Below are 20930 nucleotides of genomic sequence, written 5' to 3'. Positions count from 1 at the left end.
AATGGGCACAAGTGGGACAACTCTGTAGCATTTGTCGGACGTTAATCAAGCACATTTGCTATTGTTTGCCAAGCAGAATGCATCTGGAGCTTAGCATTTGGGTGGAAATATGCAATGTTTGTGTGCAAATATTTTCAAAAAGAAATGCTACTTATCTTCATCAGGGCAAATATTGGAAAACAGGCGTATTCATTATTATGTCCAAAGCATACATGCCTAACCCCCCGCGATCCCGGAAGAGTAGGCATATCTCCCGCATCCCGCCCACTTCCTAGTGAAGTGGGCAGGATGGGGAGATTTTACTTGAGATTATCGGGTCCGTCGGGAAGGGGCGGGGCTACATTAGGCAAACGCGTCATTTAGCCCCGCCCCCTCCCCACGGACCCGCGAATCACGGGGGTTTTCTGTAAAGGGGCGGGGCCTAATGTCGTCTATCTTCTGGCCCCGCCCCCCGAAGAGGAGAGCAGCAGGTCCCCTCCTGCTGCTCCCGGAAAGCTGCCCAGCAAAGTAGGTAAGTATGGTCCAAAGCTGCATAGCCTGCAGGTCTGTCAAAATGCCCTCAATGAACTTTGCTTCTGTGAGAACGCCCGGTACACAGTGATTAGAGCTGCCATTCACATGCATCAGACACTGCATCGCCCATACTTGGTTAATGATTGGTTCCGGAACAATGTGCAGTGTAAAAATACACAAGATATGCTCCGCAAACAGGCGGCAATTCCACTCCGCAATGTCCTCTTTATGTTTTTCTCCTCAACAACTGTTAAAACCTTAAGAAAGCTATAGAATGACTTCTAGAAAAATATACTTACAGTTTGTATATATAGGTTTCCTGAATGGCTTTCCTTTGGAGAACACAAAAGCGACAATTATACAGCTGATTGTGGTTATTGGCCACAGAGTTGTGGTTTCATAGTCTTCATATTCAGAATATGTTTGCACTGCTGCAATGCTCCCATTTGTGATGTTGAGATTACCATCAGCATTGTTTAAACAAGCACTAAAAAGAAACAGAAAAACATCAACATATAAACTACTGTTTATACAAAATATTTAATGAATTGAATTCAAAATACAACAAAAAAAAAGTGTCTAGAAATGATCTGTTCATAGAAAGCACTTATAGCAAAGCATTCACTCGGCACAGCTGTTACATGTAAGGAAGTATATTGCAATGATTGTTCCACGAACACTTAGGGGTATATTTACTAAAGTGCAGGTTTTTAGAAGTGGAGATGTTGCCCATAGCAACCAATCAGCAGATTCTACTTAACATATATCTAGCACAGCGGTGGCCAACCTGTGGTTCTTGAGCCACATACGACTCTTCCGTTGTTCTGATGCAGCTCCCCTGACTGACGCTGACTGCCTCCGCTTAGCGCAGCTGTTCAGAGGAGGCATGTCCGAAACCGCATATGTGCGATAATTGTTCATGGCGAAACAGGCAAAACTTTCTGCACATTTAGGGAAATCAGTCTGTACCCCAAAAAAAGGCTAATTGACATCTTCTATATTGAAATCAATATAGAAGTGTATTACTGGCCGTAATGCTCTCCGAGAACCGAACCCACCAAACATAGGGGATCCGAGTACGGTTTGCGTTTTCCCACCTAATTCGGAATCCAAAACTAGGCAAAACATCATCCCTCTGTCAGATTTTTGCTGGTTTTGGATTCTATAAAGGTCCCGGTGATCGGCACCATTTTCACTCCAGCTGTGGATGGTGTACAGAGAACAGAAGTCCTCTGTGCTGCTCTGTCTGTTCAAGGGTGCAGTGTTGTCGGGCTGGGGCTGCAGTACATAAAGGAGGGGTGTTGCTGTGTCACTGTTGTCCTGTCAATCAAGGGGCTGGGAAGACTACAGTAAATAAAGGACTGCTGCTGTGTTGTCTATAAAGGGGCTGGGGTTCCAGTACATAAAGAGGATGCTGCTGTGTAACGGCTGTCCTGTCAATCAAGGGGCTGCAGTACATATAGAGCTGCTGCTGTGTTGTCTATAAAGGACCTGTGGCTGCAGTACATAAAGGGGTGCTGTGTTGTCCATGGATGCTCTGTCAATCCAGAGGTGCTCTTCCCCAGTGTAAAAAATTAATTAAAAGTTAATTAAAATTAATAATTATCATTCCACAAAAAATAAAAAGATCTTTTTTGTGTGTGTGTGTGTGCTAGCTATGCTATTATTGTTCGGTGACACTGCCGGCCAGACTGTATTTGTGACTCTGCAGGTGGTCCATCCACACTCCGCAGGGGTGCTTTGTTGTCCCTAAATGGGTGCTGTGTTGTTCATCAAGGGGCCGCTGTCTCATCCACTGGTGCTCTTCCCCAGTGTAAAAAAAATTTAAAGTTAAATAAAATTAGCATTCCACAAAAAATAAAAAGATCTTTTTTGTGTGCTAGCTACGCTATTATTGTCAGTGACACTGCCGGCCAGACCGCAGTTTATCAACCACATATTGTGACACTATTAGCCGCAGCACAGTGTGTTATTCTTACTCATACAAAATCTTGTGACCATGTAAGTGGTAGCGCAGTGTTTTACTCATAAAAAAATCTTGTGACACTGTAAGTGGTAGCACAGTGTATATTCTTTTCTTATTCATAAAAAATATTCTGACACTAGGTCATTAATACCGCAATGTAATATTTAAAATTGGTACAAATTGACGTGTGTGCTGTACCCCACTTTATTCGTGTTTGTTGATATGGAGAACGATCAGTTGAGAGGAGAACAGGAACCACATACTAGGGCTGGAGCTGCTGCCAGTGCCACCAGTCATGACGATACTAGTCAGTCTACGTCATCTACTAAAGCTGATGCCCAAATGCATATAGGGCTTAAGTCAGGGCATCTAAAATCAAAGAACCAATCTTTTACACTGGTAAAGAAAAAAACATCAAAGGGAACGTTAGCTGCAGAAAGAAATAAAATTGGCGATATGCCTTTCATCACATGAAGTGGCAAGGAAAGGCTAAGGCCTTGGCCTTTATTTATGACTGGTGTTTCTGTATCTTATGATGATATAAACTTTTCTCCCTGTAGACATTTTAAAAAAATTAAAATAGTTAAGAAATGCCACAAATCCCTTAGGAGAGTCTAAGTGTGTTGGCGGTTGTCATGTGTGAGCCTGACCTTTCCAAAACTGTACTTGAAGAGGAGCCTCCTTCCCCAACTTGTGTGTCCTCTGCAATGTGGGGATAAGCAGCAAAAGTGAACATGCTGAAATAGAAATTGAGGATGCTTCTGTGGAAGTGCACCAGGATGAGGAGGATATTTGTGTAGCTGATGCTAATAAGGATGTTAATGATGAGGATGCTGATGATGAGGATGTTGTTTGTGTAAATCAGGCCCCAGTGGAAACAGTTGTTGCCCATGATAAGGAAAAGCCCATTGTCATGCCTGGGCATAAAACAAACAAATCCACTTCTTATGTGTGGAATAATTTCTACCCAAATCCGGACAACAATTGTCAAGTCATCTGTACGCGTTGTCATGCCATACTGAGTAGAGGTAGGGACCCTAATCATCTAGGAACCTCCTCCCTGCTACATCATCTACAGTGCATCCATCAAAAGTGTTTGCAAAATTCAGAAACTTTGGCTAAAAGAGTAACAACAAGCAATCCAGCGTCAGCTAACTCCCTTCTCTCTGCTAGATCCAAGTACCTGGCATCTTCACCACCAACACCTTCATCAACAATATCCTCAATCATGATTGGAAGTAGTCCTGCAGACAGTTTGATAAGGCTAACTCAGTCCTCCCCTATCCTGGATTCCTCAGAAGAATCCTCGAGCACTATGCCTGATGCTGCTGCTGGGAGTGGATCTTCATCCCAGAAGGGGACCAGGAAGACTACTAGTAGTAGTTCTGAAAAACAATTGACGGTCAAACAATCCTTTACAAGGGGGAGCAAATATGACAGCAATCACCCAGGTGCACAGCGGCTCACTGACACCATAAAGTCTATGCTGGTATTAGATGTGCATCCGATATCTGCCATTAGTGCAGTGGTTTTTAGATAGTTAATTGAGGCCCTCTGTCCCCACTACCAAAACCCATCTAGGTTCCACTTCACTAGAAAAGCAATTCACAGCCTGTACAGGGACATTAAAAAAAAAAAAAATAGTGTCCTCCAAAATGCCATTGTACCCACTGTCCACTTAACCACAGATATGTGGACAAGTGGAACAGGCAAACGCAAGATTATGACTAACAGCCCACTGGGTAGGTGTATTGCCTTCAGCGCCACCAAAAGCAGCATCTAAGAAAAAGCAGCTTATTCAGAGGCAGGCTACTCTGTGTATAACTGGTTTCACTAAGAGGCATACTGCTGAAAAACTCAGGGAAGTCATTGCAACATGGTATACAGTACCCCGCTTGGACTCTCCTTTTTTTTTTTAAATGACAGGGCCATGCAGGAGATGCTCTCCGTGGGCCGCAAAATTTCTGGGCATTTTGGCCATTCAGCAGGGTCATGTAGAAGATTGCAGCACCAGCAAGAAATGTTGAATTTGCCCTGTCACCAGCTGAAGCAATAGTTAGGTATGAGGTGGAACTCCACCTTTTATATGCTTGAGTGGATGGAGGAACAGCAAAAAACCATCCAAAGCTACACAACAAAGTATGACATAGGAAGAGGAGGGAGGATTTACCTTACTCAAACTCAGTGGAAAATACTTTCTGTTTTCTGCAGAGTGCTGAAACCCTTCGAAATAGTCACCTGTGAAGTGAGTTCAGACACTGCCAGCTTGAGTCAGGTAATTCCCCTCATTAGAATGTTTCAAAAGCAGCTTGAGAAACTGAAGGAGGAGCTGAAACAAAGCAATTCCGCTAAGCATGTCAGAGTTGTAGATCAAGTCCTTTATTCACTTCACCAGGATCCAAGGATTGTCAGGATCTTCCAAATCGGAGCAATACATTTTGGCAACCATGCTCAGGGGTGTATCTATAATGGGTGCTGGGTCCAGGGGGGGCCCGCACCACACACCCTGCACCCATAGTATTACTTACCTCTCCAAAGTCCCACATCGGCGCGGCGGTCCGGCACTGTAAAAATGTCTGGAAAATGGCCGCCACGGCCATTTTCCCGTCGTATGCGCAGTACAGGGAAAATGGTCGCCGCTGTAATTTTCCCAGTGACCTGTGCATAGTCTATAGACTCTGGGCGCACTCTAGTGCCCTGAGTCTATAACTCCGGCTGGCCTTGCACAGCTCAATGAGCTGCCGGCCGCTGGACAGAAAGGAGGGGGCCAGTGTCGGAGACTGACCGTGCTTGATCCTAGGTTTAAGTCCATACATTGTGTCTTTCTTCCCAACAGACACAGATCTGAAGAGATGCAAAGAGTTGTTGGTAATCAAACTGTCAGCTCAAGCGGCATGTGATGCAGCAATGGCACCTCCTTCAGTTTCTCCAGTAAGTGCGGCTGCCATGAAAAAACTAAACTTTCCCCCCCAAAAAAGACCCACTGGTGATGCAGATGAGTCAACACAACCAAGTTTTGACATCTTGTCAGGTCTAAAAGAATTTCCTACAATTAATAAGACCTCTACCGTGATTCCATTTAATATGGTCAAAGAATGGTTGAGGACTATTTTAATGATAGCGTCCAAATAGGCATGTCAGACAGTCCGTTTCACTACTGGCAGGAAAAAAAGCTTATTTTGTGGGGGGCCCAAACAAACAAACCAATCGCTTCAGCCACAATTGGCAGTCCCTGTCGCTGAAGTGATTGGTTTGTTAACCTGTGCATGTCCTACTTTATATACAACATAAGGGTGGGTGGAAGGGCCCAAGGACAATTCCATCTTGCACCTCTTTTCTTTGCATTATGTGCTGTTTGGGGCATTGCTGCCTGACATTTTTAATTGTATAGCTTATGAAACTGCCATCCTGTCTGCCTCTGCTGTTGCAAAAGTTTAATAAATGTCCTATACTTTTTTTTAAACTGCCATGCTTTTGTGCTGCTGCTCTGATGCTTATTTTTTTATTGCTTCATACTGTATTTATTTCATCTAAAATCACAAATAGGTATACTTGCAAAATACTCTTATGCCATTTTTCAACCTTGATTTGTAGATACCAACAAACCTGGTGGGCTTGGTTTTCCTTTATTATAACAGTCATGTTTGGTCAGATGCAACTCAAACACCAAATGGAAAGGCTATTTTGTGATGGTATCTGGAGATGTTCTCTCTTCTCCTCTCCCAGCCTTCCCATCCATAATCCCAGAAGTACAATGATAACAGATGTTTAGTACCACACTAAAAATCCCTCAGCCCCCTTCGTGTTCAGAGCTTCTGTTTTGTGTGCTGCCACAGACAGCATCTCCTGCATGCCCCTTTCATTTAAAAAAAATTAAAAATACTGGACCACCACAAAAGCTCAACTGCAGCAAAGAGTGACGTGAATGAGTCAAATATTCTTTGAAAAGGACTCCCCACCTCCCTCCTTCATAAATTTGCTTTGGAATCAAACCTTCCTTTCCCTGTCTTCAACTACATACATACTCCATCTCCTTCAGGCCTCTTGATTAATGAAAACATGTGTTTCCTTATGTGCCATGTTTGAAGTTGAACTGCCACGTGTTTGTGCCACCCACTGCTGCCACTTAGCTTAGTCAGCCAGCTAGGTGCATATTTTGGGTCTAAACCCGATGAAAACAATATTATGAGCTGTCAAAATTGACTGGAAATGGGTGGAAATTGATGTTATTGAGATTAATAATACTGTAGGAACAAAAACATGCCCAAATTATGTGATTTTAGCTGTTTTTATGATTTTTAGAGAAAAAAATACTGATCCAAAACCGAACAATGCAAGGACGATTTTGCCAAAACAAAATTCAGATCCAAAACACGTAGGAGATACAGACCCAAAACCGAAACACGGGAGTTGGTGCACATCCCTAATCATTTCACTGCCAGATAGTACTAATTAGGCAGTAAGTATTAATATACTTTGTTCCTTAGCCTAAAACTTTTTCTCCGTTACTGTCACTTATTAAATCTCATTACTAGCGTGGTGTACTAATTATATTCATTGCCATATATTATTTGTTTAGGCAATACTTCTGATTACACACTCCCGCACATTTGTTGCAATAGGTAGTGTATAAATGTCCTGTCAGGGTCCAGCAGGGTGATATACTGTAGTTATAATCCCGACTGTCGGGATGCCAGCGTTCAGAATGCCGGCATCCCGACCGATGGCATCCTGACAGTAAGTATTGGGATTAGGGGGATGGTTAGGGTTAGGCACTAGAGGCAGAGTTAGGGTTAGGCACTAGGGATGGAGGGTTAGGTCTAGACGGCGGGAAGGGAGAGTTAGGTTTCGACTGGTGGTGTTAAATATATTTGTTGCCATATATTTTAAAAGTCATTCTTGTGTGCAGAGACCATAGCAGTAAGTGGGCGGTATGCACTATCATCAATATTGTATTTTTTGGGGTTTGACCGCATTTCTGATATGCACCAAGCTTCAGAAAGCAAAAAATTCCCCCAACACACCGCAAAAGACCAGCAACAAGATTTGATTACTACATGATAATAGAAATCTAGAGATGTTTGTTGCATATATTTTAAGATATGTTTAAGCACCGGGCCACGTCAAGGTGTCTATGTACCTTTAGTGCTATTTGGAGAATTCTGGGGTACCTCCAGGGAAGTTTGCTCTCAACTTAGATATATAAATGTATGTGCTATTATCATCTGGCTTAACAGTATGCAATTATATAACCCAAAGTGGGTGCTATTATCATGTAGCCTTAGGGCATCGGTGCAGAGATGCCTTGACGCGGCCTGTTGCTTAAAAATATCTTTGCAAATACACGTGTCCACATACATCTTACCTCCATGTGCTACAAGTAGCATTAAACATAACACGTAAGCGTCGTGCATCTTGGTAGCTTCGTGCATCTTATCCTGCGTCTTTTTACCTTAAAATGTATCTTATTCGCAGAGACTGTAACAGTCAATCTAATGTGTGCAGAGACTATAGGTATCAGTATTAATGTGTGCAGAGTCTGTAGCAGTGAGTCTTGGTTGGAGCGCAACTAGAGCAGTCAGCAGCTGTTACAAGTGTCAAGCTACATATTTGTAGAAATTAGAGGATGACTGAGCATATGAAATATGCAACAAAAATATTTAGGTAACCAACTATTTCCTTCTAATGTATTTCAATGTAACATGAACAAACATTACCTAAAGTTAGATGTGCTGTACCATGGTTGCTGCTGTACAAGTACAAAGCCACAAATCTGAATAGCCATATTGAGAAGAATGTTAAAGGTCACTGATAACAGGAGTGGGGGGGATATCAGCTGTGCTGGCGGTCTGTAGGGAGCCAATTTCGGATATGCCGCAGTTAAACTCACTGTAAAATGAGGCATAAAAAAAAGTATGTTACACCTGGAACACAGAGACTTTACACATTAATAACCTAATTAATACATTTGTATTTAGATGACTAATCACCCCCAAAATTTTTCTTTTTCCTGATGTTCTCCCAGGCAGACAGGCTCATTGATTGGCTCCCATATGTACAGAAGATATGCCATACATGGAACTCGAACTCTTAACCTTATACACCACAGGCAGACACTTAACATATGGAGGTATGTGTTCCTGCATAGGAAGTCTTGTAATTCTTACTATATGAAGCAGATCTATATACTGTATTGCTGCACACATCTGTTTAGCTGCAATGGTTTAAACTGACAAACTAGCTTCATATAGTTATTGATAGGCTTGTAACACAAGAGCAAATAGTTCCAGTGCAAGTATCTAACTGTGGTGTATGAGGTAGGATGTTCAAGCCCTCTGCAAGGAGTGCAGCATTCTATATTTTAAATACAGTGTGATTTAACTAAAAGTTATTATTGGCAAGATGCACACACACCACACTACTGCTGGTAACTCACAAGTTAAGTATGTGAATATGGTATAGGAGGTTTGATGTTCAAATCCCCTGCTTGGAGTTTTCTGAAAGTAAGTGTAATTCTTTGTGTAAGTATGAGAGATATATATATAGATATATATATATATATATATATATATATATATATATATACACACACATACATACACATATATACACATATACTTTGTGTATGTATATATTTGTATACACACACACATATATTACCTATATATTTATATATACACTGTACACACTTTTCAAATATCTGGCACTTAGTATATAGGATACCTTCTTCCTTGCCCTCTACTGTACTCCAGTCCGAATAGGGATGTAGTTATATAATGCATAGATGGCGGCACTCAGGGACAATAACCAGGCATAAACAACTGCTCCTTTTAGTCGAAGTTTCCATGTATAAAAAACATTTTCATCAGGTCCTGATAAAAATGTTTTTTATACATTGAAACGTCGACTAAAAGGTTACAGTTGTTTATGCCTGGTTATTGTCCCTGAGTGCTGCCGTTTATGCATTATATATCACACAGGCCCATATTCAATTAGAAGCGAAAAGCCAAGATCCGCGAAAAGTATCGCCGATTGCGACTTTTCGCCTGTCGGACACTTATGTCTATTCAATTCCATCCGCTTTTCGCGTACGCGGAAAGTCAATGCAATGTAATAGGTGAAAAATATTCGCCTCTGAATAGCAGGAGAAAAGAAGTGCAACATTTTTATTTTGGAGTGCAAAGGTGGGGAAACCACTCAGAACCCTTGGGACAGACCCCCAAAGCACAACTGCATCAAAAAATTTCAGGAAAAAACTTAACACCCCAAAAAAGTACTTTGACTTTGGGGGCAAAAAAGCACAAAGTGGGAGGACAAGTTTGCAAACTAGCGAAATAAGGTTCTGGGGGTGCTCTAAGAAGGGGCCAGTGTTTTTGGGATTGCAGGTGCTTTTATGAGAGGGGAATTTCACTTTTCTTAAAACTACACTTTAGAGCCTTTAAAATATGTTAGCACCCATTTTCAGGTACCCCAAATTTGCTAGGACCACTTATTTTCTCCAAAAATACTGCTTTATGCCATTCTTCACTACTTGTGCAAAGACGCTATTTAGAGGCTATTGAACCAACTTAAGTACCCCAAACAGTTTAATTAGGACTAATCGTGCACTACTTCATTGATCCTCAATGTTTCTGCATCTATTTGGGGAGTTCAGCCTGATTTCCCCGATTCTGATACCACTTTTTGCCTGTTCTGACTTCGCGTGACGCCGTTTTTGCGTCTTTTGGAATTGACTAGGGCGAATAGCGGGTACACGCACAATAAGTTTCCACGGCTATAATATGCGATGTAGGTAAAAAGTCTGGCATGCAAAACTATCGCGGGTGCAAAACTAATTGAATACCACCCTTAAGGTGCATACACACTAGACGAAGTGCTTTATGAACGATATTGGTGAAAGATTTCCCGTAAACTTTCTGTAGTGCAGGACAAACGATATTGGGTGTACACACTGATTGTAGATATCTTTAAGCGAAGTCATCCTGCCACATCTCTGAACAGGCAATTCTTGACAATATCGTCCAGGTTGGCCTGCATGTACGGACGACCAAAGATATCGTTATCGTCCAGTGGGAGCGCGCATCGTTGTACGTTCTCTGCATACACACTGAACGATATAGTTGAACGATATCATTAGCGTTCATATTGTTCAAAGCTATCGTCTTGTGTGTATGCCCCATTGCGCATACATAGATATATAAAAATAATACGAGTGTAATGAAGAAGGATACAGAGAATACTAAATGTTCGGTCATCACTGAATTTAGTTCTTCTAGTCAGGAGGTGTATAAAATTTAGACGAAATACTGGCACATTATACGAATGGTATAGGGATAGCAGTCAGCGCTCTCAGAGGGGGAAAACTAATTGTCACTAGCTGCTCACCCAGGAAGAGTCCCTATTTCCTTAACTCAAAATAGATAGAAGAAAACCCCAACAAAGGAATGGGGGGGGGTTGAAGAGCTCTGTGACAATAGAATATACTGATGAAATAATAGTGTATGCAATCATCTAAATTACGTATAAAATATATATAGAGAGAATCCCTATCTATAGTGTGACTTAATCAAGGTATGAAATGTTCTGGATCTTCGGTTAGACTGTCCTTATGTCTTTGACAAAATTAAAGATGATTCCAGGTGGGCAAAAACTTGAGGCTGAGAGTTCAATGCTTGTCCTATATGAAGATGATTTTTCTTTTATTGTAGGTGTGTGTAAATGATCAGTTCATACACATTACCCCTAATTGTGTCTTCAGTTGTTCAGCTATAGTGTAAGTCCCTCAATTGTGTCAGGTCAGCAATAACTTTAGGCTGAGTTTTCTTAGAGCAAACAAATGTCAGTCTAAAGTATATGACAGGTCAGCAAAAACTTTAGGCAGAAATGTTCAATATGCAGGATATTGATGTTGTGCAAAAACCAGACGCTGTGGGTGCCACCTCCGTCACAGTTGAAAACAACCTCGGGGAATAAGGAACGCAGTATCAGGGTATACTTAGACACTATGATGCAGACTGGGTAAAGTGTGAATTACTTACCCAGTTCCAAACGTCTGCTGGTCCAACTCCTCCCTGCGTCCCGATTCAGCTGAGTAGATGCGGTGAACAACCCAAAATGTGTAGCACGAACACTAACTCAGTATGGCTTCTTGTATCAAAGATATTTAATGAAAAATTGAATACATAAATAAATAAAATCACCCCTAAATCAGGTGGTGATAAATATCCATAAACCATATAGTCACAAGTAAATGGGTAAGGTTCCCAATGCGTTTCGTCCCTCCTGGGGACTTCTTCAAGGGCAAAAAGGTCATCAGCCTGTTCTTACCGTCTTATATAGCAAGTATGTGCATTAATTAAGACTCCATGTGCGGTGTTATGCCGTACTTCCGGGTTCGCTGCAGTGCGCATGTGCAGTACGCGCGTATGGTCGTCTTGTGCATAGAGTTGAACATATACATAGTGAGTTGACAGTAACCATGTCCCGTTTACTGTGTGTCATCAATAGAGACAGAGGAGCCCATTCTGCACTGTGCAGATGCAAAGAGGTCTAGTTTGACACAGTAAACGGGACATAGTTACTGTCAACTCACTATGTATATGTTCAACTCTATGCACAAGACGACCATACGCGCGTACTGCACATGCGCACTGCAGCGAACCCGGAAGTACGGCATAACACCGCACATGGAGTCTTAATTAATGCACATACTTGCTATATAAGACGGTAAGAACAGGCTGATGACCTTTTTGCCCTTGAAGAAGTCCCCAGGGGGGACAAAACGCGTTGGGCCACTTACCCATTTACTTGTGACTATATGGTTTATGGATATTTATCACCACCTGATTTAGGGGTGATTTTATTTATTTATGTATTCAATTTTTCATTAAATATCTTTGATACAAGAAGCCATACTGAGTTAGTGTTCGTGCTACACATTTTGGGTTGTTCACCGCATCTACTCAGCTGAATCGGGACGCAGGGAGGAGTTGGACCAGCAGACGTTTGGAACTGGGTAAGTAATTCACACTTTACCCAGTCTGCATCATAGTGTCTAAGTATACCCTGATACTGCGTTCCTTATTCCCCGAGGTTGTTTTCAACTGTGACGGAGGTGGCACCCACAGCGTCTGGTTTTTGCACAACATCAATATCCTGCATATTGAACATTTCTGCCTAAAGTTTTTGCTGACCTGTCATATACTTTAGACTGACATTTGTTTGCTCTAAGAAAACTCAGCCTAAAGTTATTGCTGACCTGACACAATTGAGGGACTTACACTATAGCTGAACAACTGAAGACACAATTAGGGGTAATGTGTATGAACTGATCATTTACACACACACCTACAATAAAAGAAAAATCATCTTCATATAGGACAAGCATTGAACTCTCAGCCTCAAGTTTTTGCCCACCTGGAATCATCTTTAATTTTGTCAAAGACATAAGGACAGTCTAACCGAAGATCCAGAACATTTCATACCTTGATTAAGTCACACTATAGATAGGGATTCTCTCTATATATATTTTTTACGTAATTTAGATGATTGCATACACTATTATTTCATCAGTATATTCTATTGTCACAGAGCGCTTCAACCCCCCCCCCCATTCCTTTGTTGGGGTTTTCTTCTATCTACATTATACGAATGGATCGAATTTTATCTACTATTATGCCAGAAAAACCTGACGTTATTTTTAGGAGAGCCCGCACTTTGAAATAATTTTTATCCCCTATGCTTCCTATGATTGTTGATAGGGGAACAAATGCATCTGGATCCTTCATGAAAACTGAGGGATTTTTCACCTGTGGTAACTGCAAAGTATGTCCTCATGGTTTGAATAGACAAAAAACCTTCAGGAGTAATGTAGGAAAAGAATTTAAGGTCAAACATTTAATTACTTGTAACACCAGTTTTGTAATCTATTTATTAATATGTTGGTGTGGAAAATTTTATGTGGGTAAAACAAAGAGTTTTAAAAATTAAGATCCTTGAATATTTTAGGAATATAAAAAAATGGTGTAGAGAACCATAGTTTAAAAAAATGCCAAAGTACCGTAATAATCCAACAGCGTTGAAATTTATGGGACTGGAACATATTCGACCAGATATGAAGGGTGGTAATAGGGAAAACATACTAGCCAAAGAGAATCCTTTTGGATTATCACCTTAAATACTCTGCACCCCAATCGGTTAAATGAGAGGTATGATATTACCCCGTTTTTAAAGGGAATTAATTGTTTTACCTCTGTCCACTTGCTTATAATGGGACTGATTATTCCTTATTTGATGTAGCTTCTTTGGTGTATATATCGGTGTATGCAGTTTTAACATGTTTTTATTTTTTCATCTTTCAGATACATTGATTGTAGTATCTGTTATTTTTAGATAGCCTATTTTTAATTCAATATATTTTTTAATCATATATTTATATTTTGTAATGATGTAAATATGTTCATATATGTGCTGTAGAAGTTTGTTACTTTTTAAATGAACACTGTTGCAATCTGTGACAAGCAGTTAATCAATTTTTATAAGAAGATACACCTGCTTAATGGGAGCAAGAAATGCTATTTAAACACTCTTCTGAACAACGCCAGCCAGCCTCCTGACGAAGTCCAAGAACGAAACGTGTTGGGGCGTGGCCTGGCGTGACCCTCTGTTACTGCTTGACTGGCTGGATTAGATCCTGGAGACGTTCGGGTGAAACACCAGCCTTATTGTTATGTACATCACTGTTTATGCTTGCGGTGGTTTTAGACCGCCTACTTTGGTACGCACGCTGACCTGGAGTCTTTGTTTTTTATATAATAAAACTTTTGTCTATATTTGATGCACAATGTGGCGCCCCCTTTTTGTGCTCTAATATTTCATATAAATATATATATATACACAGTATATTTACCACATACGGAAACCCCTTGCATATCCTGCAAAATGAGCAACGTACTTGTTAGGGTGACCAGTATTGTGATTCCCACATCCTGGATAAGATATTGGTATAGGCCAACTGTTTTCAATTGCTGAAAAAAAAATAGTGTTATTTTATTATTTTAAGAAAAACAGAAATAATAAGGCGCTGTCAGGAGTAGTTTGACCAAGCGGCTGCTAAAAAGGAGATAGTAGGTCTCCTAAGTGGAACAATAGAAATAGTCAAAGCACCGCTCCAATTGAAATTATTAGTATATATTTAATAAAGCAAATTACTATTAAAATACATTAATGACTCACAAAAAATAAAACAGATGAATAAAAAGCACAAAAAATGTTTGGTTTCAGACATGCATGTCAAAATTGTAAGCTCTTAAAACTGGAAAAAACACCCTTGTAGGCACAGTGTAATAGTGCACCAAGCAGAGTTCAATAAATGGTTAAAGTTTCAGTGTAAAAGTTTTTTTAACTATTACCAGCTCGTAGTATTCTCCAGTGTGGATATGTAAAGTTGTGGGTCTGATAGCTAGCAAGGAACCATAGACCAAAGTGGTTCTTCTGTGGTGCCTTGGCCAGTATACTGGATACTTATATCCCACATGGACCTGTGGGTCTCCTCTGCCGATTGCTAGTGGCGTTATCCTCAATGACTCATGGGTTAACTGGTATGGAACCAGGTCTTTTGATGAGGCTCTTAAAACTAGGACCATTGGCCGTGTCCACACTCAGATAGTGCCAAACACAATGATGAGAGCTCCACAGTGCTGCAGTAGGTAAGGTGCTAGTGCCAAAGTCAGGGTGTCACACCAAAGTGTTTCCCTGCCGGATTGGCAGCTTTTTCAAGGTGACTGAGCACAACTCAATAGAGCTCTTAAATAGTGCTGTTCATCTACATTAAAGTGAATCCAACTGTGTTCAATCAATCAATTGAAAAGTGAAATAATACAATGTAACCATACATTTGTAACAAATCCTTTGTTTTATATACTGTTGTTGATTTTAACAATCTATATAGCAATATACAAAAGTAATTTGCTTTATTAAATATATACTAATAATTTCAATATAAGCGATGCCTTGATTATTTCTATTATTTTATTATTTTACCCATGTATGTAACAGCAGAGAGTGAATATAGCTTTTTATCCTATCAACTGAAGATGAAGAATTAGGACTATAGTATATTTACTAAAGTGGGAGTTTTTAGAAGTGGAGATGTTGCCCATAGCAACCAATCAGATTCTGGATATTATTTTCTAGAAAGTGCTACATAAATGTTAAATAGAATTTGATTGGTTGCTATGGACAACATCTCCAGTTCTAAACACCCGCACTTTAGTAAATATACCCCTTACTGTACAGTACTATGCAAGAAAGATACAAAGATGCCACTCTAACTCGTAAAGCAGCAATCCCACATAAAATACAGTCTATATATGTCCTGTATTAGCTACAATAACTATTTCTATTTTTCTATTCCTATAGTGCCTCCACCCAAGTCTTGGATTCCCTTTTCTATCCTCAGGTGAACTTGGGAATACCAGTGAAAGGTAAGTACAAGTTTTCAATTACATACAATAAAATAACCTTGCATTAAATATTGTACATGTACATTAAAACTAATACTCTATATGCAGAAAATTAACACATTTTGGTTAAAAGGTTTATTTATACTGCAGCTTCTTCTTTAGTTGACCAGAGATAAATTGGGTTATTATGTACTACGTATCATAACATACTGTAACAGCATAACATTATTTACAGCAATCTACTATATAGATACATATACTGTACACTAGTGTGTATACTTTTAGTTAGCAAATGAACCAGGGTATTACCTTACAAAATGTAACTCTATACAACTATAATTAATTCTCTAATTAAACATATTATATGTTCCCCCCAAATCAGATACTTTAAAACTTTAAAGTGTTGTTTCTATAATATCCCTTAAAGCAAAGCACAGGGCCATATTTGTTGGTGCACATTTTCCTGTCTTGTACAATCCAATTGGATAAAACAGCGTTTTTCAACCACTGTGCCGTGGCACACTTAGCGTTCCTGCTAGGCTGTTTTAGCGGGGTGTGGCATCCTGCCCTCCTTCTGGAGGGAAAAAAGCGCCCTGCCCTCACAGCCTGCGGGTGCAGTCTTCACCCGTGGGTCACAGTGTCCCGCGGGTGGGGAAATGTGCGGTGACCCAGTCACCGCTGGTGAATAGACGCCGGGTGCATGCGCTTGGGGGCTGCCTGGCGTATCCGTAAGTGCCGGGCACGCCCCTAAGAGTAACGAAAAGGGTGACACGTCTTATAGACATGCCCCCTTTTCAATGGCCATGCCCCCTCTTTGGGTGCGCGCACGGCAGTGCCTTCTCTAGCTCCGGTGCCCTGCCTGCCGCCGGAGCTAGAGTGAACACTACACACTAGTGTGCTGCGAGCTGTTGGTAAGTTTAACACGAGGTCAGTGCAGTCAGAGCTGACTATACTTGTATTGGGCTTTTCTGGGAGGCTCATGCGCAACCGGGCTGTGACCTGTGTAGACACGGCGACGTGACATAGGTCATGCATGCCTGCCTGCACACTGCTCCCAGCTCTGCACAGTGTGCTCAGTCACTGAGTGTGAATGAGCAACCCAAGCCGATGAGGGACAGTACAGGGATGACAGTGAGCCCTCTCCGTTGGTTATTTTATTTTTTTCTGTGGGGCCAATTTGATTTTGTTTTTGTTTTATTTCTGTGGGGACCATTTTGTCTTAGATTTTTTTCTGTTTGGCCATTTGTGTTTTATTTTTTTTATGTGATGCACAATGTGTTTTTTTTTCGTTCTGTGGGGGCCATGTGTTTTATTTTTTCCTGTGGGGGGCAATATGTGTGTTTTTTTCCTGTGAGGGACTGATGGCATGCTTTAGAAATTTCAAAATCTTGTTCGGTGTGCCGCGAGTTGAAAAAGGTTGAAAATCACTGGGATAAAATTATGTTTTGAAACGGTTTGAGGGATTACCAGTTATCTCATGTAGGCCCTCATTCAGAGGCGCTCGCTCTGAATGAGGGCAGCCGTTTGTATTTTTAAGTATGGCCTCCTGGTCGCTAGCTAAGCTGTGGGTTACCACCCACAACTTTAGCGACCGTCCAGGTTGATGGTCACGATGGTCAAGACCATCGCGACCATCGGGGCTTGCGACGAGACCCTAAGGTTGGGTCTTGGCAACTGCAAGCCCCAGGGAGCTTCCTGCTCTGATCGAGCAGGAAGCTCCCCACTGACATCACTGCTGATGTTAGTGCTGCCGCCACAAAATGGGAGGAATGCCTCCATTTGTAAAACCACCCCCCCTCCGCGCCTACAAAACGGGCTGAGCTGTCGATCAACATCAACAGCCGGCCCGTTCTCTCTCGTTCCGGGGCTTGCGCACGCGTAGTGCGGCCTCATTCAGAGTCGGTCGTTGCGGTCGCACGGTCGTACGCCACCGATGTTCGCTAAGCTGTGCATGCGTAAAATTCGCAATGCCAAACTAGCTATTACGATCAGAAATTGCTCCTTCCTTGAACACAGCCAGGTCGTTAGTTTGAGTGACAGGATGAGGCGTTTGTGGGTGGTAACAGGGGAAGGTGCTTGTGAACGGGGGAGTGGAGATCCGAACGCAGGCGTGCCTGACTATGCAAACAGCGTTTTATGGCAGTGCATAATTAACTAAGTAGTGTCATGGTACATGTGACATGGGAGTTTTTTACACTGACTTGATCGTAGTGCTTAAGAGAGGGTATGGTCAACCTTAAGCTCTACGACCAGCTCCGATGGTTCCCAATGGTCTCGATTAATCCTTATATGCCCAGAGATGACGTGTAATGGGAACGAGAAGGGGGCGTATTTTTAGTCTTACGGCGGCATCCTCCCCTCGCTCGTCCAGCTAACGATCCCATCCTAACGACGCAACTTGCGAGCACTTCATTTGCATATCCGGCCCCTTTTACCTTACGACCGAGCGGCCGCAACGACCGACTCTGAATGAGGTCCTCAGTGTGAACTGGAATAAGCTATATCTTAACAATTTTGTTCAAGACTAATCAATGCATGCTTTGTAATATACTCATAGCAGATAACTGTATAGTTCTAGATACCTTGTTTGCAAAAGCCCCTGTTGCTCACACTGATGTTCAGCACAGTGTGTAGAAAGTGCAGATTTGTAATACTGCTGGCATAGTAATGTATCCATAGTGGGTGCAGGGTGTGCTGGGGCTGATTCAGAGTAGTATGCAAATGGTTTGCGTACTACTCCGATGTTATAAGAATGGCGCATACGCAGGATCTATACTGCGCATATGCCAGTCTTTCTACTGTGAGATCACTCGCAATTCCTCCTAGCCACAGAGGTCATTTCCGGGCATGGAGTGCAGCCTGCATTCTGGAAAACGGGGGCATGTCATCCCCATTTTCTAGGAGTGTCTCGGCCAGGGTCTGTCTTCATCGTGGCTGTGCAATACCGTAAAATTCTAAATCAGCCCAATGTCTGTGTAGAGTGGTAACATCTTTTCTTAGAAATTATAGGAAAGAGGGTCATGCAAAGGGGCTAGCAATGACTCTGGCACAGCTTTGCTCTCTTCTGTACATACGCCATCTTTCCTAATATATCACTGGAAAAAAAAAGTCTAGTTACGGCCCTGGGGGGATCTGTTGCATGGTGAAGGGGACGCTGCACACGGGCCTTGATCTCTCTAAAAGTGCCTTTGTGCTGGCCAATAGAGAGATTATTATGCTGACATTCAGTGGAGGCTCTAACAGTACACTTCATTAATAGCCAAGATACAAAAGTAAATTAGTGCAACTTACCCAGAAGAGTAGCAGCAGGCAAATAAACTGTATTATGGCGTAGAGAGTGACGTATTTGAACACAGCGAATGAACTGACCAGAGCTGCTCGACCTTCCCTTTATAATAACAGAAGCACATAAATACATTATGTCAGCATATTCTGACCCATCACAACAGTGATTTTGAGGCAAATTCAATTTTATAGTATATTAAAGTAGCATTATTTCCTGTGGATAAATGTAGACAGTACAGCTACAATTATTTTATGTTTTAAACTAAATATTGGCACAGGTAGTATTGAAACGCTACATTATTTCAACTGTATTTTCAACAATATAGAGCTTTTAGTACATGAATAAATGAAATGACCAATATAGATATTTTTACATATGACTGAATGGTCTGTCTTGCTAAATCAACCAACTAAAAAGCTTTAAAGTTTTTATTGTACCATACCATACAGAATTGTGAGAATATTTTGCCTACATTGTTGGAGGAGAGTGCTCTGCGCTGTTTCTGAGACACCAGAACCCCGTACTGCCGGAGCTGCTTCACTGCGGCCTCCAACCCGACCGGCTAGATGTGTTACTACGCGGCTTGTCTACGCATCTTCAGCTCTGTCCTCCAAAGTAGAAGGACGTGCCCCTATGTATCTCTCCTGTGCGGAGAGGGTGAGTTACACCAGAGACCCTGCAAGTGCCATTGTGTCACCACTGCTAGTTCTACCATATACTCCACCTGCCACCACTCTGTGTTAGTGCAGCTGTGTACCTCTCTAAACAGCACACATCTGTATTATACCCCACATGATCCTGGCTGGATCTGATAACCTGCTATGTACATTGTATGCCTACTGCATTAACCCTGTGTTATTCAGGAACCCGTTCTACCTGGTTAATAAACCACAACCTGGTTAAGTTAATCATCGTGTGGACTGACCTCCATCACACTCTGCTGCCACCTACTGTATATCCTATATATAGGTTCTGCCAATATAAAGTACTATATGTTGCAATCTTTTTCCTCACAACTATGCCCTAAGAAACTGATATATGAGGATCTTTTTATCCAAGACATAGTCCAAAGCTAAATCCATATACAATCTTCTTACATAAAAAAAAGTGCAGGAATAACAGGAAATGAATGAAGTGAAGCCTGACAAATTCCTGGATTCCTGGTCTGATGTAATGAATTTAGACTATCAGCTGGGATTAACCAATTACAGGGACACAGAGTCAGGACCCCCGCAAAGAGGTAGGGACTTGGCTGCATCCAGGACACAGGTCGCGACCACCAGAGTTCTGAGCATGATAGTAGAGTAATCAGCAAGCTGGGTCTGATAACCGCACAGGAACAATAAAGCCAAAAGGATATAGCAGTAGTAAGGTCAGGTACAAGCCAAGGTCAAATCATTCACGTCAGGATGATGCCAAAAAACAATGCAGGAGAGAGGTCAGGAACAAGCCAGGTCATGCACAGGAAACACATTAATAAGGTAATGTAGTCAATATGTTGACATTCAGAAAGTCAACACCATAATGTTGACATGGTCTTAATGTCCACATTTAACATGTCCATATTCTCAATGTCGACACTGACATAATGTCATCATTGTTAGTATGTAGAAACTGTGAAGGTCGACTCGACACATGAATTTAGGCTTAGGCTGCAGTTAGGGTTACAGTAAGTGTTAGATTAGGGTTAGGTTTATGTGTA

The 20930-nt window shown here is 41.5% G+C and overlaps 1 protein-coding gene across 1 annotated transcript in view; it reads right to left on the bottom strand.

Annotated features, from left to right (window-relative positions):
* LOC148508309 (putative cation-transporting ATPase 13A4) overlaps positions 1–20930 on the bottom strand; it is a 149478-nt gene that overhangs the window by 8125 nt on the left and 120423 nt on the right. Inside the window, exons 24-27 of the mRNA XM_088444764.1 lie at positions 19234–19330; positions 14433–14505; positions 8197–8368; positions 813–1000 (exon numbers count right to left, since the gene is read on the bottom strand). Of these exons, the coding sequence (XP_088300890.1) occupies positions 813–1000; positions 8197–8368; positions 14433–14505; positions 19234–19330 (530 nt within the window). The remainder of the gene's footprint in view (positions 1–812; positions 1001–8196; positions 8369–14432; positions 14506–19233; positions 19331–20930) is intronic.

Source organism: Taudactylus pleione, unplaced genomic scaffold (assembly GCF_031769625.1).
Source record: "Taudactylus pleione unplaced genomic scaffold, aTauple2 ptg000372l, whole genome shotgun sequence".
Lineage (NCBI taxonomy): Eukaryota > Metazoa > Chordata > Amphibia > Anura > Myobatrachidae > Taudactylus > Taudactylus pleione.
Note: the sequence above shows the minus strand (reverse complement) of the source record. Positions and strands in the feature narration are given on the sequence as shown.